Source organism: Sturnira hondurensis, unplaced genomic scaffold (assembly GCF_014824575.4).
Source record: "Sturnira hondurensis isolate 20B ecotype Veracruz unplaced genomic scaffold, ASM1482457v3 Scaffold0020489, whole genome shotgun sequence".
Classification (NCBI taxonomy): domain Eukaryota; kingdom Metazoa; phylum Chordata; class Mammalia; order Chiroptera; family Phyllostomidae; genus Sturnira; species Sturnira hondurensis.
Window position 1 is genome coordinate 6,874,637 of NW_028093120.1, and position 25,464 is coordinate 6,900,100.

Sequence of the window (25,464 nt, forward strand, 5' to 3'; positions counted from 1 at the left end):
TCCGAGAAGCCCAGGCGGAGGCCTGGACTGGGCGAGTTGGTCTCTCGAGGCCAGGAGGGGCGTTGGAGGCCGGGAGTCTGCGGGAATGCAGCAACTCGCACAGTAAAGTTTCCCTCCGCTGCCGGCCCGGATCCAGTGCGGGCGGGCGCGCAGAGGAAGGAAGAGCCGGGAGGAGGCGGAGCCGGTGAGCGGCTCGGGCGGGCGGTTCTCTCAACTTTAGTTTTGGCGTCTGAGGCGAGTTTCTGTCTCAGTCGGGCGCAGCCGCCGCCGGGGAAAAGAAAGGGAGGAAGGAAGGAACAAGAAAAGGAAGTAAAAGAGAAAGGGGGAGGGGATAAGCAACTTGCAGTGCGGCATCCGTCTAGGGAGTGAAGGAAAAAAGTTCTCAGGCGCCGCAGGTCCCGGTTTCTCGCAGCCCCTCCCGAGGCGCAGCCGCCAGACCAGTGGAGCCGGGGCGCAGGGCGGGGGCGGAGGCGCCGGGGCGGGGGATGCGGGGCCGCCGCGCAGCCCCCCAGCCCTGAGAGCGAACAGAGCGTTGCTCCCGCCGCCCAGAGCAGCCCGGCCCGTCGCTCTCATCGCTTCTCGCGTCTGGGCTCGTCGAGCCGGGGCGCGCGGGCGGAGCCCTCGCCCGCCTGGTCCGGGTGCGCGTCGGGGGAGGCAGAAACCATGGATCCCGCGCAGCAGCCGCCGCCTCAGCCAGCCCCCCAGGGCCAAGGGCAGCCGCCCGCGCAGCCCCCACAGGGGCAGGGCCCGCCGTCCGGACCCGGGCAGCCGGCACCCCCAGGGTCCCAGGCGGCGCCGCAGGCCCCCCCGGCCGGACACCAGATCGTGCACGTCCGAGGGGACTCGGAGACAGACCTGGAGGCGCTTTTCAACGCCGTCATGAACCCCAAGACGGCCAACGTTCCCCAGACCGTGCCTATGAGGCTCCGGAAGCTGCCTGACTCCTTCTTCAAGCCTCCAGAACCCAAATCCCACTCCCGACAGGTAACCTCGCCGCTCCTCTGCCCACGTCCCCGTTGGGCGGGTCCCCGGCCCGGGGGCGCTCGGAAGCAGCGGCGGCCAGCTTTGGCCGGGAGAGGGGGGTCTGGGAGCTCTAGCCGGTCGCGGATCGGGGGTGGTCTCCGAAGAAGTGGAGAAACTGGAGGCATCCGCTGGGCCCCAGTTACCGGCTCCCCGCTCCTCCCGGAGTCCGGAGCCGAGATTTGTTTTTCCCCTCGGAGTTTCTCTGAGGTTGCCGCCGCGGGGGGCGTGCTTTCCCCCTTCCTTTCTTTTTTCCTGGGGTTCCCGAGAGGTTGGCGGGAGTGGCGGGGTAGGTGGGTAGGAAGGAAGGGGGTGGGGAGAGTCGGCCCGGACCGCGGTGGGCTTGCACAATGCGCGCGCCTCCGCGCGCTCTGCACCTTCGCTCCCGCCGCCGCCGCCGCCGCCGCCGCCGTGCTGGGGGAGGGGGAGGGGGGCCTCTGGCATTTGTGTGTGGGTGAGTTGCCAGCGGCGGCCGAGTTTGTGAAGTTGAGCCTCGACCCCCCACCCCCTTTCTTTCGGGGCCTCTCGGTTCGCTTCAGTCTCCTGGGGAGTCAAATAATTGTTCTCTTGTTTTCCAGTGTTGATTAGGGGTGGGGGTAGAACCAGTCCCTTCAGTTTCTTGCTCTTTCTCCCCCTTCCCCTCCCCCTCCCGAAAGCATTTATTTTCCTCGCGGCCCCGGCGCTTTCTGAAGACTGGATCCAGACTTTCCTGGAAGTTGTTTATAGAGTTAGTACTTTCACCCCTTTGCTTCCCTTGTGCCATGGAACTCCGGGAGGCTCGCTCTTATCAAACTTAGTAGGTTCACGTGTTGGTTTCCCAATCATGGACTATTATTTACAGTCTGCCGAGATGCTTTTAAATTAGCCACATCTGCTCGTTGCCTAGGACCTGAGTTGCGCTTTACTGTGCCTTGGTTTTAACACAAGCCTTTGATAATACATTGCAGGTTGACTCATAGGCCCAGTCCTGCTTAGTTCAGCTGTGATTAAAAGTTACTGTTGGGGAAGCGATGACTAATTCGAGGCTCGCCATTACTTTTTAATTCTCATTGAGAATATAAACATGGCTGTTACACATACACAGCGTTCGATTATTTTGTCGATTTGATGCAACAAGAAGTGAAACTATTGCAAGAGTGTTAACATTCCGATAGGTCCCAGTAGATTTGTTTAGTGTAGGTTTTTCTTTCTTAACCTTTTTTTTAAAAGAACTTGCTTGAGGCTAAACTTCATTTAGGAACTTTGCCCAAAAGTTAATTGGTTTTCCAAATACTCCAATGTAGTTAGTCCACTTGGGCTGTAACTTGAGTGAAAAGCAGAGTTATCACCCCCATCCCCCCTTCTTCATTCCCCTACCTATTTGCGAGCCTGTGGCATGTTCTGCCGAAGACCAAGGGATTTTGGAATTTAGAAAAACTCACTTAACCTGCTGACAAAAACCTGGGTTAATAAGGAGGAAGTAAAAGCAGTTTAGCTGCTTTCCTAAAACACTTCATGTGAGAAGTAGGCTTATGCCTTTTTCTCCTACCCTGGAAGTGGTTTTCTGGACTCATTATGGGTAAATGTGCTCTGGCATTGCACCCTACGGACTACACGGCTCTGCTGCTAGTTAATGTGTTTTGAAAGTATAATACACATAAGAGATTGAATTCCCCATTTTGTGGCAACTGTAAGCCAAAAAGAATTGCAACTGAGAAGTATACTTCTTATTGTAGTAAATAAGTGCACAATTTATATCCAGAAGTTTATGGGTTTATACAGTTGTGTGTATAAACAGACAGCTTAGTTTTGTTTATAGTAAGTTCCTTAACTATTGTGCATCTGCAAGTTTGACTTTTATTTATGCTAGTGATTTCCTAATTGAAATATTCTGAGTGGAAACTCAGAAATGTACATGACTTTGAGGCGTAAATGCCTCTTCTGATTGCTCCCAGTTTCCTTTTCTTGCATATATGAAATCTAGGAAATGTTTTTGATTATCAACCACTAATTCTAATAGTGGAATTTAAATAACAGAGGTATGAGTAGTGTAAATACGGGTTGTAGACACTATTATTCACAAAGTATTATATGTAAAATCAATCATACCTGTATCTACTTTTTTTTATCCTGAAAAAAGCTGTTTTACAAATGAGAGGACTGAGACAGAGATTATAACCAGTTTTGCCTGGAACTTAGACCTTTGGGGTCTGAGTGCAGAATTTTTTTCTGCTATTATACAGTGGTAGATATGTAAATGTGTTAGTTCTTAAGTTATATTGCAATTGAACTGTTGACATCTTTATCATCTAGGTACAAATACATGGTTGGGTTTTCATTTCATGCTTTAGGTGGCTTTGCTACTTGTAAATGTAATGCATTCATTAAAAGTTGTATAACTTGTGATTGTTTTATTGTTGCCATTTGTGTATAATGAGAAAAAAGATGACAGTTCTGTTTAGGGCCTGGCTTAGGAAAAAAAATACTACTTAAAACCTAGTAAAAAATAACCGTACATAGTTATTATTTTCTTTAGGTTGTGTTGATACCTCAAACATTTTTAAAAAATTTTATTGATTGAGAGAGAGGGAAACACCAATTTGTTGTTCCATTTATTTATGCATTCATTGGTTGACTCTTATGTGCCCTGACTGGGGAGTGAACTTGCAACTTTGGCTTATTGGGAGGGAGTGTGCTGTAACCCAGGGGTTCCCAGTCCTGGGGCCATGGACCTTCCTGGTCCCTGCCCATGGCCTTTTAGGACCTGGACCACACAGCCATATCCCCATCCCCTGCCGTCTGTGGAAAAATTGTCTTCCATGAAATCAGTCCCTGGTGCCAAAAAGGTTGGGGACTTATGCTAACCAACTGAGCTACCTGGCCAGGGTCCTGGAACATTTTAGAACTTGGAAAGGCACCCATACAGCATTGGCCTTATAGAAATTAGGTTGGAAAATTCAACACTTATTATTTTATGGATGTTTTCTTAATTCTGTACTGTTTGCCTTTAATATGTAGAAAGCGCATCAAATATGTAGTGGGTAGAAAATTCACTAACATGGACTGCTGATTGATGAAATCACCAGCATTTATAAGAGTATATATTAAAATTACATAAACCATTTCAAAATACCCTTTTGCAAACCTATATTCCTCTGTGTCAGATGTTGAGATTTGCCATTGGCACCTAGATATTTGGTTGCAGTGGAAAATCTATCTAGGAAATTTAAAGGGACTATTTAAAAAGGTAGTTCAGTTGGTTGGAGCACCCCCCTGATACACCAAGGTCGGGAGTTCCATCTCCTGTCAGGGCACATACAAGAGTCAACCATTGAATGCATAAATAAGAGGAATAACGTATTGATGTGCTTCTCTCAAATCAATAGATAAATTAAAAAATACAATTTTAAAGAAGTTTTCATCTTAATATCTCTATAGGCCAGTACCGATGCAGGCAGTGCAGGAGCCCTGACTCCACAGCATGTTCGAGCTCATTCCTCCCCAGCTTCCCTGCAGCTGGGAGCCGTGTCTCCTGGGGCGCTGACCCCCACTGGAGTAGTCTCTGGCCCAGCAGCTACGCCCACTGCTCAACACCTTCGACAGTCTTCTTTCGAGATACCTGATGATGTACCTCTGCCAGCAGGCTGGGAGATGGCGAAGACATCTTCTGGTCAGAGATACTTCTTAAAGTAAGTGAAAATATTGGAGGGAGATGCTTTTCTAGGGAAAATGTATTTTGGAAAACAATAAAATGGTACGAAGAATTAAAATGTCATTTATTTTTGTATCGTAATATTTCTATCATGTTCAGTTACAGCTTCATAATTTTTTGTTTGGTATGATGTAAATACCTTCTTTAGCTTGGGTAAATTTTGGAAGCTTGATTCATTCTTGTTTCAGAGCCTTTTAATAATCTTTTGTGGCAATTTGGGTATTCTCATTTTGAGTTTGTGCCAGACTTACTCATTAGTTAACCTAGTTCAAAACTGAAAGAATACCATGAAAAAATTTCAAATTGTGAGAATTATAGGACTAACATAGTCTTAGGAAATACGAAACATAGTCATATCTTTTTAAGTAAACATTTTATTAGGGAAGAACAAAAATAAGTAGGACTTCTTTGAGTGTCTAATTTTACAGTATTTTAGATTGTGAAATGACAAACTTTTAGCTGCAGTTTGATGTGATTTATCAGGTTACTGCCCCATCCACCTCAGAAAATGTAATGAGAAACAGAATTTTCAGGTTTGATACACAATCTCTTACTGGCAGGCTTCTTTCAAACTAGCAAGTCTTCAAAATAGAATTCATCCATTCTGGGAAAACAAGAACAAGGTCATTGGGTCATTTATTTTTATCAGACCTTTTGTCTTTAACAAAATGGTAAAATTTCATTAAAGCTGAAAAGATCAAAGTAGAATTTTATCCCCTCCTGCTTTGGAATTATAGATGAGACCTTAATATTTTTATCTGGCTTGTTTAAGTGTATACAAAACATTTTCTAAAAGTAGTTATTACAGACTGAAATTGTTTAGAAGAGTAGCTTATTTGGTAGTATTTAATCAGGTAGTATTTTCACTTTTAATAAAGTGAAAAACAAACTGTGTTATTGAGATTTGTCTTGACAGTCGACTCCTAAAGCAAATGTAATATTTATTTATTAGATAATACAATTAATGATACTGTTTTATTGTGTGAGTCTTAGTATTTTATATCAATTGGCTTTTAGAGTAGGTTGTTACTTTGTAATATAAGATACAGTTTTGTGGCAGGGTTAATTAGGAGATAAGCAGAGGGAAAAGTTTGATCTTGAAATGTTTCTACAGTTTTTACCCCCTTTCCTGCACTTTTTTTCTTCTTTTAATTCATTTTCTGGTGTCCTGGTATCCATTTCAAAGGGTCAGGTTTCAACCAGAACAATAAAGGGCCTGAGACTGGAAAGTACATACAAGTCTGGCAAACTCATCTGAATGAGCAAGATCATTTCTTCTCAAGCAGACATCCAAAGTAAATGATTGAAAGAGCTGCTAGCTGTGAGGTTGTGTCTTTAAGGGAAAAGGAGTGGAAACAAAACAGGTTGTTGGTGGGGGCGGGGTGGGGGGAGGAAAGCTGTACTTTTTCTGAACCTCTCCCTGCTGGGTCACATGCTGACCTGGGGAGATTTTTAAACAGCTTAATAGCCTGCTTTGCCTTCTTTCTTTTGGTTGATTCTGTAACTGAAAGTATAAGGTTAAAGCGCAACATTTATGCTCTCCTTACTCTTGTGTCTTTTAATAACTGTTCATTGGCGATATCTGCCTACATTTTCATTTTGAATGATCTTTTTGTTTTGAGTTGAAATGAATGTTACATAATTTATTTTTTAAAGCCTCCAATGGTTCTTCCTTTGGGGAGAAGTGTTTCTCTTAAAGATATTGATACAGAAGGATTAATGAAGAATGTATACACATACCCACCACATCACTGTGAACACCCTAACTAGAATTGGGGCTTGGGGGGGGGGTAAACCAGGCCAAAGTGATATGAAAATTATGAATTTAGAGTAATGGCTACAGGAGTGGACAGAAGCTTAACTGGAAAAGGAAAAAAAAGAACCTGAGAAAAAAGATGTAAATGTCATGTTCAAGATTTTTTAATTTCATTATTTAAAAGTTGCTAAGAGAGTAAATCTTAAAAGTTGTCATAAGAAAAATTATGTAACTGTATGGTAACAGATATTAAGTAGAGTTAAAAAGTGGAGGAAAATATTTTTGAGGGACTCTCATGTGGCAGTAAAATTAGGCTTATTATATGTTAAGAAACATGAGGATTTTTTGACTCAGTGGAATGATTTTCTCATCTCATACCTTTCAAAAATAGACAGATTTCCCCTGAATGATAGATTTGGGCCAGTAAAAGCAAGAAGAATTATAGGTTGGTTGGTACCTGTCAGGAATTACAGAGAGGGCTCCTAAAAAATGGCTCTGTGTAATAATACCCATAGAAGATGGGTATTCTTCTTCTAAAGGGTATCTGCTTTATGAACAGTATGCAGTTTGGAAAAAGTTAGAAGAAGATTAGTTTACATCCAGTTATTAGCTACTTCCATAATGATATGGGCTCTATGAGTTGTCATAAACAACTTATTTTTGTGTACTGCACAGGTCAATGGTTAATATCTGTCCTGACTCTAAGTCAGAGATGATGAATGAAGCTTTTGGAGCCAAGTTGCTTCTGTCAAAGTTCACTCTTTATTCTAGTTTTGATATTTTAAATTCAGGCTCTCTTTTCAATCAATGTTTATATATTTCCTTCTCCTTGAATCTAAAGAAGATTCTTGTCACTAGACAGAGAATGAAGACTTAAACTAGTTGCATGTGCAAAAATTACATCTGACTAAACATCTTTGTAGATACTTGTTGGAACTAACTTTTAAGTTAAAAGTACATAATTTATACTTGTCATGAAGAAATCTGGTCATAAAATGTCCAGACTTGGAAGGTAATGTAATTTGATTGAAAACGTAAATGTTGTCTTTGGAAACAACTAATTGTTGCCTTGTGACAACAGATGAATGGCTTTTGGAAAACAGTTGGCCTGTCCTCCAGTTTCAAGGCAGCACAGTTACTGAAGGATTATAGACAGGCAGTCATGGTATTTTTAAAGCCCTTCTTAGGTCAGTGAGGTCTTCTGGAGAAGACATACCTTAGTTTGGCAGATAATAAAGTAAAATAATGGTGGCACTAGCTTATTTATCAATGACACATATTTAAGCTCTGCTATGATTGTGAAGTATGCAAAAAAAAGGTTTAGACTGTATATTATGTGTAACATTTGTTCTACTAAATTTACTGTTTAAAACTAATCTTTTTAAAGTTGTATATTGAGCTTTTATTTTAAAAGAATCCTTTGTCTTTATTACTCTGAAAATTATTGCCGCCTTCAGCTGTCTTACAGTTTTCCTACAGGAAATAGTTCTTCAAGTAGTTGGTCTACAGCTTCCTATTTCTTTATAAACTGGTGAATAACTTCCTGAATTAGTATTCTATAATATCTCTGGTTACAAGCAGTGTTTTTCTCAGATTTATTTTATTGAATCTGATACCTTGTAACTATTTCCATGTACAAAGAACTTCTTATATGTAATGTACGATATTGGACTTTATACTGTGATTTAAGAAATGTGATCTAATGGTTTTAAAAGTTTGTAGATTTGCATTATTTTAATAATGTTCTAACTTTTAAAGGATTATTTTGTTTCATTTCTATTATTTTTCACTTTCTGAGTAACTGGCCACAGTGTTTTTAAACCTTGAAGATTCAAGGTTTCTTGCAGCTGTGATCTGTGTAAAGGTTATATTGAGCATCTTGATCCACAGTTTTTGTTTTTGTTTTTGTTTTTTTCATTCAGAGATTTTCAACATTGCATGTAATATCGATTAGCCAATTTTACAAAATTAAAGAACTTGCCTTGCAGCAGATGTTATTGATCACTATTAATGCTTTGATTTCTTTTTTGTTATGTGTTATTTCAGAAGTTAATCCTCCACTGCTCTGATTAAAGCTACCTTAGAAATGTATCAATTAAAGGAGATGTATTAAACTGTCTTGTTATAATTTGATATATGCTTCACCCAAACACTTATCTCATTCCCAGAAGGCTGTAAATACTTGGCAATGTGTATTGTTACCATAATAAAGATTAGGTATTTTTAAAAGAAGCCGTTTCATAAAGATTAAAGCTATACTTTTTTTTTTGTTTCACTGTGTATCTTGTGTAACTTGATATGATTTCCTTTTAAAAGTGAAAAGTTTGTAATATTGCCATTTAATATTGATTAAGTTGCAAAAAGCAGTTCAAGTTGTAATCACAAAGTATTTCCCTCTGTGAGGGCAGGGCCAGTCTCTGCCTGTTTGTCTTGCTGTTGAGGTTGAGTGGGGAGAGAAGATTAAAGTGTGCCCTCAGCGTTAAGAAAAAAATGCTTGCTTCTGCTCAGTGGGCGGGCATCCCAGGGAAGAATGGCCCACAGTGCCACAATGATTTAGGCAGAAAAACTCTGGAGGAGTTGAACACAGTGGCAGAAGAAAAACATTTGGAAGATAGTGGATGTGACAGAGTAAATAGAACATAGAGATGAATGTATTTCCTGGGGGAAATAATGAGTATTTTTAGTGTGAACTAGGAAAGGTTAAAGTTTAGTTAACTGACGAGGTGTTTAAATGCAGCAGACTGTCAGTGGGCTATAAGATGGTAAGTTAATTTTCTTTTAAAAGTAACATTAAAAAATAGTCCTTCCCAAAAGCCTGATGTTAACTATTAAGAAAAAATACCTAGGTGGTTTTTGAATAATTAAAGTATTTTTTTAATGTTTTTGATTCCCTGAGATCAGTCCTCAGTAGAATGTGGAAAAACAGGTTTTACTTTATAGTTAGAAATATAATGCACATTAGCATCCTAAAATAGTAATAGTAATAGTAACTCAGTTATTAGGCTAATAACAGTTATCTTTTATCTTAAGTCTTTAAGGAAGAGGTAAACTCTAAACCTAACCTTTAGGCCCTCAAATTGTCTGGTGTAGTTTAGGCTTAGGGCAAATCAAAGTGAAGACATTTTAAAAATCAGTTGTTAAGACTTAAGATTATTCAAACTTAATTTGCTACTTTCAGTAATTGCATAATTTAACCATTAATTATGGCTCGAAAGTTTAATAATAGTTGAGTAGCAATGTATAAAGGGAGTTCTTAAAGGGCCACAGAACCATAGTTCTATAACTATGGTTACTAAGTGATGCAGTTCTTACAAAAAAAGAGCTTCTGATTCTAGGATTAATCAGAACTTCAAGTCCTGAAAGGGACACTGCTGTTTTTATGAAGAAGAATTGCTTCATGGTTCTGGTTGCTTAAGTTCTGTAGCACCAAGTTTCTTGGGAACGGACTGCAACTCTGGAAGCACTTCTGTGTGCGTAGGGCTTGGCCCCTTCTAAAGGCGAACAGAGAAGTTTGGTGTAAATCACAAAGGTCTTTTTTTCTTCCTTTTAATATTTTAGATGAGAAAAAGTGGTCAGTGGTTTAATTTTCATTTGGTTCTTAGCATGACAAGAAGCATAATCTTTAATACATCAAATAATATGTTGTTTCTCTGAATAATGTTGCAGATTAGCAAAATAATGCAAATGGAGGTATCTGTTACATTATTGCTGTTTCCACCAAGTGTTTAAAATGCTTTATTTATAGTAGAGCTATTACTTACCTTTCTTCACTTCAGCATGGGTCTCTTATCTCTTCACTGGGTTTACCAGGTCTTCAGCTGGGTCCAGATTTAAGGGTGGTGAAGGTTCTTTTGGTTAAAAGATCCTTCCTCCTCCCTCTTCCAGCTGCTTAGTTAACCTAAAGTGAGGAGGGTTTTGTTTATTTGTTTTTAAAGTAAGGTCTTGATGTTACCTGCAAGTATGTTTGGAGAGATGTGTTTTTTGATACATTCATGAAAACTTATCTATAGATTAATTTGATTTGGGGTTTAGCGTAAAAACAACTTTCTTCGGAGTGCTACTATGTGCTTTCACAATATTAAATGTGAACTACAAAGTTTGAAATTTAACTTCTCATATAATCAGAAATGACTGTAATATGGAGTTGGCTTTAGGGAAGGAACTAAATCCTACCATCTGGAAGATGATGGCAAAATGTGGATTTTTTCATGTACAAGCATGAATGTGGGATTCTTTTATATTAATGAAACTGCCCTCCCTCCCTCTTCTTCCTCCCCATGTATCAGATTTTATGGTTTCTTAAATAAGGTGCATGTTTTTTTTTAATAAAAGTAACATGTTCATATCATTCATGCTGAGACTTTCCTTCACTCTTATCTTGGCAGGTGCCCACATCACTCTTGTTGGTTGGTTACCCTGTTTATCACTTTTCTCTTTCTTGATTTACACACTCTTAGAGTTCGCTTAATCCAGAGGAATTTGCTGAGAAAAAAGGTACATGGTAGGTAATGGTATTGAGATCGTTTATGTTTAAAAATGTCTGTTAACTTTTGATGGGCAGTTTGGTTGTAGAATTCAAGGTTTAGTTATTTTTCTTTGGAGTTTTAAAGTCAACATGTTATTTTATTCTAGTTTCTAGTTTTCTTATTGATCAGTTAAACCCAATTTGCTTCTTTGGGGATTTTAATATTTTAATCTTTTCAATTTTTTAAATCTTTTGGAGGGTGGTCTTAAATTTCATGATGTGCTTTGGTATGTACCTTTTTAAATTCATTTGTAAAGATCGCATAGCTTGGAAATTGTCTTCAGTGTGAATGGTGCCCCTTAACATTTTGCAGTGTAGTTGGGAAAGATTTTTTAAATTAGTTCTTATATAATTTCTTCCAATCTGTTTTATCTGTTCTCTTTTCCTGGAATGGCTACTCAGAATAATACTTTTTTTAATTTTAAAAGGATTTTATTTACTTTTAGGGGGAGGGGAAGGAAGGAGAAAGAGAGGGAGAGAAATATCATTGTGTGGTTGCCTCTCATGTGTCCCCTACCAGGGACCTGGCCCACAACCCAGGCATGTGCCCAGACTGGGAATTGAACTGGTGACCCCTTGGTTCTCAGCCCATGTACAATCCACTGAGCTACACCAACCAGGGTAATTCTGTAATTTTATTGTCTTTAACCCCTATTTTCCTTTACTTAGCCTTTTGTTCATGCTTTCTGGGAGATTCCTTCAACTTTAGCTTTTAACTTTTACGTTGATTTTTACCCCTCAAAAGCTGTTTCTCATTCATAATTTCCAGGAACCCTTTTCTGAGCTCATTGTTCTTTTTAATGGAATGCAGTTATTATTTCATGGATATAATAATAAAATACCTCTCAGTGTATGAGGAGAGACCCCCCAAAACTGGAATTGTCTTCTGGAGGGTGGGCCCCTTGTAGGATTTCTCCCACTAGGTCAGCATTCTGGGAACCCATCTGTATGAGTGTACCAGCTGGTGTTGCTGTGAGAAGTTGTGCTCAGCTTCAGTGAATTTTTTGAAGACTTTCAGCACATTTGCCCCTTTCATGATGGGTGATTTATGAGCACATCTGCCCACACTGCACTGAGTGTTTAGCACTGTTTGACCAAAAATGGTATGGCCCCCATGCCCCACCCTTCCTGTTTACCTACTCTCTCCCTAAGTGATTTTGTTGTGGTTGTTCTCCTGGGTGAAAAATGTCTTCAGGGAAATGTTTTGCTGACGTGGAAGAGGTGAAATAAGTAACGGCACAAGCGCTAACAGGCACCAAAATCATTAAGTCCAAAAACTGTTTTCAACAGTGGGATAATCGTCTCCATAGGTATATTGCATCAAATGGAGAGTACTTTGAAGGTGGCTGAAGTTCAATGTGCAAGAGTAAATACACAGTTTTTAATGAAGCATTCTGTTTTTGGGGGGTCCTCCCGAGTGTACTTGATATGTCATTTTCAGTGTTCTCTGCTACTTCCAGTGCCTCTACTAGGCTTCACTATAATATAACAAGGACCAATCAGGCTCTGAAGTTGTGGGGGCCCTAAATGTGCATATCTCAGTTAGATTCTCTTGTAGTGACCAGTTTCTCCAGATAAAAATCTGCAGTCCTGTTTACAGAGAGCATTGGTAGTGATGGGTGTTAAGAATGACTGACTGACTGCTGGTGTTTTAGGGCTGACCAGTGTGGGGTTTCATCCCTGCACTGGACTATGTTAAGTATCTCAGTCCAGAGCCTGTGGCTCCATTTCTCTGGAGCATAGAATTTCCCGTCTCCTTGGGCCAGGGAGGGGGGTAATTTGCAGTAGGTTTTTAAAGAATTGTGTTTAAGCTAAATTTTTGTAAATCCAATTTGATTGATAAGGTTGACTCTGTAAAGATGGAGTTTTCTGAGCCCAAAAGAGTAACTAGACAGTTTTGTGTGATTTGACTTAAATACTACAGCAACATTTTTGTGTGAATGCTTAAGTAAATGTTTTTGCCAGGCAGATGATCAATTCAATTATATTTGTACCATTTAGTGTCAGTTTTTCAGGTTTACATCTGTGTGTTAGGTTTTCTTAAAGGGGAACTGTGTACTCTGACACAAGAGAAATTGGCATTGTATAGAGTATACTTTGTCCAGAGGGTTTGGATTCTGAAATAGTGTGCAAAGATAGACTAGAAACTTTTAATTCCTATTAGTATAGGGTCTGGCGCAAATAATGCCCTTTTTAATTACAAACTCTTATTACAAAATCATAAGCATGTAATTCTGTGACATAACATCACACTCAAGCACACCATATGAAATTTTAGGCGAGATATTCAAATTAAAACTATAAATTATTACACCATATTGTTACCCTACCAACCACACTCAAGCAGGCATTTCTTCTGCCGGACCCTATAAACGATAATGGAGATAATCATACCTATCTGTCATTTTCAAGTAATTTGTCTAGCGTACACAGATTTTAAAAATAGGACTTTAAAGTAAAAGAGTTTTATGAAGTTAGTGTGTATCTGTCTTCCTACATTCCTTCTAGTTTTCATCAACATAGTTGGTGGTAGGCTGAGGGAAATATTTATGCTTGTCTAATTTGGTTAAATAATAATTGGTATACTTATGTAGGTAAACCTCCAGTGGTATATAACTTGGTTTTATTTTAGTATAGGTTGTTTTCTTTTAATAGATAGCTTAGAAAATTAGCCTGTGTGTCTTTAATAGACTATTGTCAATGTCATAGAATAGTATTAATATAAAGAATTTTATTTTTTTGCAGAACAATTTTATTTTTTTAGTTTTACTTTCCTAGTTAAATTTTTTCAATTACAGTTTACATTTTATATTATTTTGGAGAGAGTGTTTTCTTTTTTTTTTTTAAAGATTTTATTCATTTATCTTTAGAGGGGAAGGGAAGGAGAGAGGGAGAGAAACATCAATGTATGGTTGACTCTCGTGTGTTCCCCGCTGGGACCTGGCCTGCAACACAGGCATGTGCCCTGACTGGGAATCGAACCACAATCGCAATCCTCTGCTTCACAGGCCCGTGCTCAATCCACTGAGCTACACTAGCCAGGGCGAGAGAGTATCTTCTTAACGTATAAACTAACCATGGAGATGTAAGTAGTTAGTTTCATTTCATGAAAATTGGGTGTATGGTAAAATACTCACCCAGAGGGGGTGACTGAGATGTATTAGGACCCTTTGTTGTTAATTATGNATGGTTGACTCTCGTGTGTCCCCCGCTGGGACCTGGCCTGCAACACAGGCATATGCCCTGACTGGGAATCGAACCACAATCGCAATCCTCTGCTTCACAGGCCCGTGCTCAATCCACTGAGCTACACTAGCCAGGGCGAGAGAGTATCTTCTTAACGTATAAACTAACCATGGAGATGTAAGTAGTTAGTTTCATTTCATGAAAATTGGGTGTATGGTAAAATACTCACCCAGAGGGGGTGACTGAGATGTATTAGGACCCTTTGTTGTTAATTATGAAGAGTAAGGGAATGTGTTAAAATAGCCAAGTGCTGAGATTAGACATGAGCTAAATAAATAAACAGAGATTTCTGAGACCCTGCTTGAAACTTACCAGTGATAGAGTCAGAGTGGAAATTTACCAAGCTCACCTGGATGACTTTTTTTTTTAATCTTAAAAAAAGACTCTTCTGGGGAAGAGGTGGCTAAAATACAGATGTTTCTGTTTTTCCTCTACACATGTTCAGACTGATACAGGTTATGTTTCAGAAATTGTGTAGTTTGGATGGGCTCCAGATGATGTAATAGGATCACTTTTATCCCCCTCAGCTGGAGGGTGTGCAGACTTTCTTGTTAGGACTGGTACAGATCTCTTCTTGTGGGTGACAAAATAATCAGTTTCCAGGCCAGGATATGAAATTATTATTATTATCTTCTGTATTTGAAGACAAAGCATGTCCTTAGTGTACCTGTCTATTCTTAACGTTTTCATTTAGTGCCTATCACAGGACAGATAAGAATTGGCACAGCTTATCTATCAGTGTCCTGACTACTTCTACTCCACACACACGAGGTGATTTTTCCCAAGAAAGAACAACTTGTTCGGTGGTATGTGTCGGGTCACTTGCACTGGTGTGGACTTGGTTTCTTTCTCCCTACTTTTAAAATTTATTTTCTTTGAATTCACTCAGTGTGCCTACTGGGCTCTTGATATCATAAACCCTGCCCCCCCCCCCCCCAGTGGTTTTATGTAGCAGACATTATTTTGAGGATTCATTGGGTCCCAGTCTGGAGTTGCGACAGAATTAATAGTTTGCTAACCGTCTCCCACTGAAGAACCTGTTGAGGCTCACTGATTATGAGCTCAGTGATCATAGATTTTTGTCCTTTGTGCTCAGTTTTATGTATGTAGCTCTTGGTGTATTTATTGGCAGATGACATCCCTTAGAGTGCTCATTCATTTCAGAGTCTGTTGGTCAGTAAGTCAACCCTGATCGATGCCTGCAGTCCCTGCATAATTAATGCAATGTAATTTTGTGCAAAAAAGATGCTAGAGTATTTGCCTTGTGTATTACAAAGTTAATTGTGTAAGTTTGAGGTTATTCTGAAACTCAAATAGTGTATCTAGAATTATTTTTAAAAGATATATTTATTTTCTGGATATAAATAACAGTTCTGTGTAGGGTATTATAAATATCTTCCTTGGACTGCTTTAGAATTAAATAAATAAGTAAAATTCTGTTGTAGAAGTGGTACCAGTGCGTAGACTACTATGGGAGCCCAGGCAAAGAGATGGTACTATACTTACAGAATTAGCACTTTCAACTCAATGAATGTGGGGTAGAGGGGGGTGGGGTCAAAGACTGTGCTACAAACAGGTTTTTTGGTAACCAAGGGTTTGGTCTTCCTACCTGGGTGACCTTTGTATCATAAGGGGTTCTTCTCTTCATCAAAATGAAGCTGTTAATTGTAGTTAAATCTACCCCTCGCTTTAAGAATTTTTTAAAGTGATTTTAATATCAAAATACTTGAAAACTATTAAATGACTTGTTTTAATCTATTGCTTGAAAAAAAAAGTTTTTTGAGGACCATCTACTATGTGAACATTGTCACATACAGTGTTTCCTGTATGCACTTCTAAAGTTTATTTTAATATTACAGCCTATTTAAGAAGTTTTTTTGCTATTTTTGTCACTATTATTTGGCAGAAAATGTTAGTTAAAAGTGACTCTTTCCATTTTTCTGGCACTGTTTAAATTTAGCTTAATGTTCACTTGTTTATCAAGTAAATTTTATTAGAATTATGTCAATATAAACTCTTCATGCATCAGTTATTTCTATCATTGTACAAATTGAATGAATTGTAAAATATACTGTAAAAATGACAATTTTTTAATTTTTAAAGTTGCATAAGGATGCTACTGACTGAAACATTTTCAGAGATTTAAAGCATTTTTCAAATTAAGCTTTAGAATTTGTTTTAGACGAGCGAAATTAGATGGTTTAGTTTATTTTACATTACCAAAACCAGATAAATATTTGAAAGGTTGTTTATTAATCAGCTATATTAAAATAAATTGTAAAGCAAATCTAATACTCTGTCACCATTAGAAGTTACTGTGGAAACTAAATTTTGTCTTTTAAACACTCTAGGGTTTAAAGTTTATTAGTAAAACTTTTCAGGAACACAGAGCAGTCAGAATTCTTTACCTCAACTCAGAATTTAATTTGATTTTGGAAAGAAGTTAGGAGTTTCAGGAATGCTAGTAATCAAGTGAATAAAGTCGAAAGCAGCATATTAGACTTCTGTGATTAAAAGAGTTAAGATTTCAACTTTGTTTTATAGTGTAAGTCATGCGGAGGTCATTCACTGTTACTGGTTGTCTTAGGAAGCTGGGCTGCCATAACAAACCATAGACTGGGTGGCTTAAACAAGCACCCAGAACTTCTCACAGTTGTGGAAGCTACAGAGTCCAAGAGCAAGGTGCCAGCCAGGTACCTTTTATTCTGAGACTTGTTCTCTTTGCTAATAGGCACTTGCCTCTTGCTGTGTGCTCCCGTGACCTCTTTTGTGTGCACAGAGGTTTCTTTACATGTTGGTGGGAACCTTTTAAAAGGATGAAGGCAGAAGCTGCAAAGCTTCCTGAGGCTGTTACACAATGTCACTTCTGTATTCTGTAGGTCTAAGCCTGCAATTTTCAACCTTTTTCATCTGATGGCATGCATAAACTAATTATTAAAATTCTGTAGCACACCAAAAAATATATTTTTGCCAATATGACAAAAAATAGGTGTAATTTTGATTCATTCACACCAGATGGCTATTGTGATGGTGGCTGTTGTCATTCTTTTATCTGATGATCTAATGAAAAGAAATCAGTGGCCCTGACTAAATAGCCAGGTATTGCATGTTTTAAAAATTATTGCGGCACGCCAGTGTGCCTGCCTCTCATGGCACACTGGTTGAAAATTGCTGGTCTAAGCATTTGACAGCTCAGATTCAGCGAGTTGGGAAGTAGACTCTGCCTCTTGATAGGAGTTGCAAAATATTGTGGCCGTGTTTTTAAGTCTACAATACTTAAATGGGAAGTTTTTTTAAAAAATGTTCCAAGTAGGTGAATTTTCATCTGGGACCTAAAAAACTCAGGGTAGAGCATAATGCCACTGGAAACAGTTTATACTGTTAAGTGAAATCTCATTTTTTGTGAGTAGTGTAATATAAGTTGATAGGTATTTTCCTCTTGAGGTGCCGACAAGTCAGTCAAGTTCTTTTTAAAACATTCAGTAGGTTAGACAAAATATGGGCTTTGCAGTTACAATTTACCTGTATGGATCAAGACCATGAATTGTAATTGGCATATAATTGTAATTATCCTCTAGAAGTTGACTACCCAAACTTTCTTTTACATTATTTATCTTTAGATTAATTTAGGCATAAATTCACATGGAACATACAGCAGAAATGGAACCTGGATGTCCTCTACCTATTTGTCTTCAATTTAATTACATTACTTTCCTTCCCTATCTGAATTCAGTTAAGTTGAGAAAAATCTGTATTATTATTGCTAATAGATTTGACTATATTGATTGCCTATTCATATGTACTGCAGTTGGTGAGAATTCACAGTGCTTTTAGAAGGTGTGTATTTTTGTTGTTCCCACTTCTTGGAAGTGTTTTCAGTGGCAGCACCACATGTGCTTAGGTTTCTAAGTTGCTCATGAAGGAAGACTGGAGGATCACTGCTTCTTGGGGAGTTAATGAAGACATTCTCAAGCATTTAGTTTCAAAACTAAGCATCTCTCTCCTTTTCTAAACGTATAAAAACAAGGCTTTATGCTCTTCATGAAATTTGGATTGTAAAAAAACTGATTTGAGTCTTCATAAATTGTTACCTAAAAGTTGAATTTAAACAGTGAATTAGATTTTTGCACTGTGTTTCACACTCCTACAATCAGTAATGTGGTTAGCCGGGTATCTCTCATTCTCTTGACTTTTTTTTTTAAAGGTCCATGGCAACTCCTCCATTTTTGGTAGTGGAGTTGTATTGGGTCTATGAAGAGTCTTCACAAGAGAAAAGAGCAGCTATTTATGGAGCATTTCCTCAGGCCTGCAATTTGAAGCCATTACAGCAAAGTTGCTGAGCAAGTCAGTGATTACACGCCAGCAGTCACTGAGGCCTCCACCCTGCAGCCTGTGTGGATAAGAGTTCAGGACTACTGCTGTGCGAAGTTTGCCCTGTTTAATTACTGTCCGTCGCTTACTTTTTTTAAAGAGCAGGCTGGTTTTATGCATTCTAAACTCAGTTTCTTAGTATTTAGATTATTAAGTGGTTATAGGATATAAACTGTTTTTGAGTTTTCAGGAAATAGTTCAGCATCCAAGAATATAATTTCCCCCATCCCCCACTCCATTTTAGTTAATTAAAATCAGGTCATCTTATCAGGTTCAGATCTTGTCCAGCAGTTTTACTTAACTTCACTAAAACAGATGTTAGGAGTTGTCTAATAGAGGGATTTCAATTTAATGTATACATCCTGAGAGCCGGAGCCTGTTTGAGAAGAGTTTGATTATCGGATTTTAGATAACTTTGTTGCCTACCTATGAAAACATCATTTCTCTATAATTTTTTTAATGGTGATAGAAAATAAATTAAATGGGCTCATTTGTGTTTGACAGAAGCACACGATGAAATGAAAACCAATGAGCTTCAGTCTGCTCAGAAATAAGATTACTAGTAGTGGTTTTATCTTAAATAGGACACTACTATAATCTGTGAATTTTACAGCCTTTTCACTCTTTGGTGTCAAACTTTTAAAACTTAGCAGCTCTTCTACATTGTATTCTGGTGTGTTTAAAAAGTTAGACATTGTTCCACAGGATTTTCTCTGTTTTATTTTTAAAAATCTGTGTTGTTCTGGATTCAGTTTCAAGAATTTTTTTTGATGACTAAGGAAAATTGGTTTTTAGCTATACTTGTAATTTTAATATTAAGGAAACATCAATTGACAAAATCAGGAATTATGTTATAAGAATTGAAATATGCTTTTAATTCAAATTCTTTGAAAGTGTTGTCATAATATAGGATATTTGAATAGGATATTTTGGTTGTGAGCATTCTCAGAGATGAGTATTTCCTAATTTACTGTTTCTATAACTCTCGCTTTCCGCTTTCTTCCAACAACCCATGATTATTTAACAGCATAGACTAAAGGAGAAAGAATAGTGTCCTTACAGGATGCCCACCAAATTACTACGCCTTTACAAAATGGCAACCTAATTCCTGAATAATCGAGTTTCACAGATTGGGTGGAATAGTGAGTTTCTTAACTGTAGTAGTTATAATTGAGAGACATTTTCTCGTTCCATGACTTAGGGCATTTCTGTAGTATTTAGCTAAATGATAGCATTTGGAAACTGCTTTTTGGCTATTTCTACACACACACCCCCCACCACTATTTAAATGAAATACAAATTCCTTCAAGATTGAGCTCAGATTTTAATTCCCTGGAGTGTTTTCCCAGATTTTCCCTAGTTCCAAGTGGGCTTTAGAGTCAGCGCCCTCTTCTGGCCTCCTGTGCACCTTGTTGCATGGGGTGTGTTTTTACTCATATACTCATTGTAATGTATATCCTGCACCTATCACAGTGCCAGCACATATTAACTGCTCACCAAAAAATGTTGAGAATTGTTTTTACATGTTTTCCCAGTCACTTCAGAAACCTTTTCTGTAAAATAAAAGACACATTTTTCATTTTCACTAGTAACTTGATTGATTTGGATATTTTAAATGTCAGTTATTTTCATGTTTTGGTGCCGTCAGACAGCTTCAGCAATATGCTCAGCTACAGAACCTGGAGGGACCGAGAGCACATCGTCCCCATTCTCAGTTAGCAGGCAAGGTGTGTGAAACAAGTGACATGAGAAAATATCTTGTTGGCTGCTAAACAATGTCGTAAGCCCTGAGTGCTAAGTAGTCACTATGTTAGTAAACCAGAAAAAGAAGACATCGCTTTCTGTGTTAGACTCATTGGAAGTTTGTGGAGGAGTTGGGCCTTTGGTTGTATTTGAAGAATGGATAGGATTAGATAGAATAGGATTTTATTACATACTGAATACTGAAACCATTTCTTGACTTTGTTTTTTGATGAATGGCTTTGTAATCTAGCAATGTGTGATTTTTGTAAAATCCTATGTCTGATTTTAAAAAATGTTTTTCTCTTATTTTAGTTTCTATTGCCTGGTTGCTTGTCACCGCCCCCCAGGTTATTGTGAGACCCATTCAGTTCACCATTGTGTCTTACACTCTTAACATAGAGTGTGGCATATAATAAATGCCTAATAATCTGGCTGACTGGGTAGCTGATTTATTGGGTTGGCCAAAAAGTCCATTTAGTTTTTTCTGTAATATAAAAGACACATTTTTTGTTTTTCCCAGTAACTATTGATTTGGATATTTGAGTGTCAGCTATCTCCCGCTATTGGCTTCTAGTGGGTGGAGGCCAGGGTGCTGTTAAATATCTTCCAGTGCATAAGACAGCCCCACTTCAAAAGAATTATTTGGCCAAAATGGCAATAGTATCAAAAGCTTGGCAAACCACTTTTGACACATTCAGTCAGTCAGAGCACCTTCTCCATACACTGCACAAATCTTTTTGTTGAGTTTCACTTGCTTTTTTACTTTCTTGAAATAATAAAGGATAATATGCTGAAAATGTTTCATATTTCTTCCATCTTAAATAGTAAAGTGGCTGCACAAAATTCACCAATTTTGATAAGTTTTTTAAATGCACGTTGATATGAGAGCTGTCACAATACAGTTGAACAGTTGTTTTGAATGAAGTTAAAGACAACTAAGCATTGCTAGAGCCATCATGTGGAAGAAAACAAACTTTTTGGCAAACCCAATAATTAATTCCAAGAGCCTTGGTTTCCTTATCTGTGAAATCAGTGGATTGGAATATATGATGTCTAAGCACTTTTCCAGCTCCAGAGTGTTGCGAAAATCAACAAACAAATTCATGTGAATTCCCAGTTCTACATATAAATATCAAATTAATTTCTGATGTGATGTACTTTTAATTTATCATAAAATATACTAAGTTTAATATATAAATACTACCATTAAGCAAAAGCACTTAGTAATATTGGCAACAGGAGTAGTATTTTAGAGGAGGGATTTTTTTTTCCTGACTGTGACTTAACTGGAGGAAAACAATAAAAAAGCTCTAATGACTTTAGGTAGATACTAAGATGGAATTTATATTTAGGGCTGAAAGAGTACTAAAAGAAAGGACTGACTTTCCTAGTTACAAAATCAGTGATTAATTTGGTGTCATAGTTTTTGCAAGAATGCAAAGTGCTTTTAAGAAACATTGGTTCTATTGAGGAAAAACCAACACGTAACAACTTGTTTATTATTTATTGAACTGTAAAGAAAGATTAGGAAAGAGAAATTCAGGATTTAAACTACCAACTCCTTCTCTTTTGTATCTTCTTTGTTAGCACAAAAAAACTTGGTTAAACAATCACCATCCTTAGTACCAAAAAAGGCTTTTTATAGTCTTCTGAGAGGAGAACTATAGCAGTTCGGCATTTTACACATCTTTTGGAATATCTTTTACAATCAGTTTTACTTTTGGACTTTTTTGATTGTCAGATACAACTTAGAATTTTTTAACCCATTGTAGCCAGTGATGGAAATGGCTGATGATCATTTAGTTGCTTTGTTGAATGTCAGTATTTTGTGGATAGTGATTTATATTTAGATTTAATTTCAAAGAAAAACATTTAAGCTTCCTTTTGAACATGTAAAAATTGTTTCATGTACTACTTTTGACATTAGCCACTTTAAAGTTAGGGTAACCATGTCTTGAATACTTACCATGCCTTACCTCATTTAATCTTCACCGTAGTCTTAAATATGTAAATATTACCTTTTTTTGTAGATTGGGGGTCTGACTTGAAGAAGCGAAGTAACTTACACCCATCTGTGCTTTTGTCCTTCCATAGCACTAGCCAGTTCTATTAAATCTGTGTTGTCTCTTTACCATCAGTGGAGGGTTTTTTTGTAGACTGCGTTAAATTTATGCTGTGTTTCTCATAGTCTCATTCAATATTTCATGCTTGGTGATTATTGAATGCTAATTAAATTAAGGTGCTTTAATTTCTTTACCATGTTCCTTAAAAGAAATGACACTAGTAAGGAGAATTATCTACTGTTCAAAAGCTTCCTGAGGGAATCTGATGTATGCACCCACTTATCAAATAGTCATTGAGTGAATTGAAAAGACTTTAGTTTCAACATGTCGTATATTCTAAATCATTGAACACATACATCAAGCTGTGAAATAGATGGATCCTCATTTACAGATTTGAAAGTTTAGCCCATACTCCCCTGCACTGCTGCAAATTTAAGTTCCCTTTGTTATTTTATTTATATTTGTGGTAATGTACATGAGAGTACTGCCTACATTGTATAAGACTGTGTAAATGTTGTTCTTTATTACCTGTCCTTATTTGGTGGGAAGAGTAGGTCACATGGTATAGGCACCGAGGGAGAGAAGGTTGCACAGACATCTTGCTTTATCTGAAAACCAGTATGTTAGTTGAACAGATACACGTTAGTACTTACCCAGTTGATTAGAATTTGATAAGGATTTCATTTAGGCTCATGAGGTTCTGTTTTTATATAACTGTGAAAACAGTAGCAAGTTGAAATCACTCATTATAACTTCCTTAATGGAACTGTCCTGATTGGAATTTCCCACTTCTGGGAATGTTAAGCAGTTAGAATGATTTCTTTTATCGGACCTGATTAAGAAAAAGTGGCTTTAAAGACATGTAAAGAAGACTAAGCAAATGTGCAGCCTGACAGGTGTGTGCTCAAGCGTGTTCCAGCATCGGCAGTTCATTGTGAGAAGAGGATGACCTTCTGGGTACCTTCTGGCTCCAGACCTGTGATCAGAAGTTGGCAATAAAGCTGTTAGACCTCTGAAAATAATGGTACCAGATATGCCCATTTAAATGAAAACTGAAAATCCATGGCATTATGAAAGATTCATTATATCCACACACAGATAATTTTTTCCAACTATGTACAAAATTAGTTCAAATTACATAGTTTTGATTATCTAAGGGCTGAACTATTTTTATGGAAGTAAAGTATTTAAGTAGGGAAAATAGTTTTATTAAAGAAATTTACCTTATGATGTTTTAGGAACTCTGTATTAAAATTAAGACACCTGATGTAGAAATTTTAAATGAGGTTTAATGGTTTTACTAGGACGCTTATTTTTAAAGTACAGAATAAGCTTCTGCTTTTAAAATTCAGCCTAGTGCTTTCAAATGAGAGCTTGTGTATTGCAACATTATTTATCTATTTTTATAAAGGGCTGTTAAGCACTTGGTGCCACCCTGTCTGAGTTGTGTGCTTGTGGATTGTCTACATGAAATCACTTGATACAGACAGCCTCTTATTTATGCAAAACTTTTTCCTATATTTTTAGCCCACTACTCTAGTATGAAGCTAGCTTATTTAATAGACATATTTTGAGACCAGAGCTTACTTTTAATAAAGTTTTTACTGCAAATGTTGCCTTAACTTTTTTTGCCACAGGGCAATATTTAAAAGCAAATGTAGTGGAGGTATGAAATAAAATTCATTTATTGTGCCTTTAGCCAAAATACGTGCGCACATGCACACACACACATGCTCACATTCACTCTCTTGCTACTATCTCTAAGTGCACAGTCTTTTGCTTAAAAGAAGGATTCATATGTCCAATTTATTTCCATATTTCTAGATCTGAAGTTTTGCCGATATGTGTTTTTTAGTATTAGATTGTGATTTAATGCCTCTTAAATTATTCTGTAGGAGTGTTAGCAAGGGTTGTTCTTATGTGAAATGTGAGACTGTGACCTCTCAATCCAAAGGCCAGGAGTGTTGCCAGCTGAACCAAACCCTGCTGTTTCCTAAGAATAGAAGTACTCTGCTTAATGATTGGGGTTTGACTCAGTGTTTATGGTGTTCTCCAATAATTGGTCAGAATCCCAGATACACGTGTTGGTTTTGTATATCTTTTGAGTGGACAAGCAAGTATTTCTTTGTAGGGAGAGAAGAGGCAAAATGTGAATAATTTCTTCAGAGCATTTGGGAAGGAATTGTGGTGTACCAGAAATACCACTGATAGCCCAAACCTGCCTCTGCCCTCAGCCCATAGAAGTTGTCTTCAAACAAAGAAAGAAATGTCCCTTTTTATGTTAACTAGAAGCAACTTGAAAAGAAATGTGTAACAAATGTATCATCTAAGTCTTTTCATCCTTGGAAACTTTAAGCCCTAAAAACCATAAATACTGAACTGAGGAAAACAAATTGAAACTAAAGAAAGATTATTAGGAAGCATGAAGAAAGAGGTTAATCTGTGAGATGGAGAATATTTATAAAGCGTAGGTCATATTTTTCAACCTATTAGTTCGAACTGTTCAAAATTAAAACATATCAGACCTCCTAGGTCTTCATTTTATGGGTAAGATTAATAATACTTAATGAATTCAAGATTCTTTTTCAGATTTAAGGTGCATTATATGTATTTCTACCTTTCCTATTCCTTTGCTTACTCATCTTGTTCTTTATGCTTTTCAAAATTTAACAGTATTTTCATGTCTGAATATTGTAGTCTTTTCAACACAAAACTAGTTGTGAGGCCATAGCTTACCAGAGAGATACAAAAGAGAAGCCCTATATTACCTGGCCCAGGTAGTCAATATAGATAGGTCACTTAATCAAAATTCAGTTAGGTTAAATTAGTTGGGTCAGTTATGTCAAGGACTTAGTTTGGTTAGTTAAATTGGTTAAGTCTCATTTATGTAATGTTTGTGCAAGTCAGTGGAACCATTAGCCTAGAGATAAAGGTAAGTAGCCTGGCCCCAAACCTCCTTAACATCACCTGGCCATCACCTCTTCCCCTCAGCATCTCTCCCTGCCCACCGTGCACCACCAGTCAGTTGTATGACAGTGACCATGCATGT

The 25,464-nt window shown here is 37.9% G+C and overlaps 1 protein-coding gene across 12 annotated transcripts in view; it reads left to right on the top strand.

The window, feature by feature from the left end:
* Nucleotides 1-25,464, top strand: part of YAP1 (Yes1 associated transcriptional regulator) — a 117,694-nt gene continuing 92,230 nt past the window's right edge. For 9 of the 12 annotated variants that reach the window (XM_037029776.1, XM_037029777.1, XM_037029781.1 and 6 more), the window contains exons 1-2: nucleotides 664-984; nucleotides 4,438-4,688. In XM_037029776.1, coding sequence (XP_036885671.1) covers nucleotides 664-984; nucleotides 4,438-4,688 — 572 coding nt within the window. Of the gene's footprint in view, nucleotides 985-4,437; nucleotides 4,689-25,464 lie in introns of all 12 variants that reach the window. The other 3 variants (XM_037029778.1, XM_037029782.1, XM_037029780.1) reach the window with 3 other exon arrangements.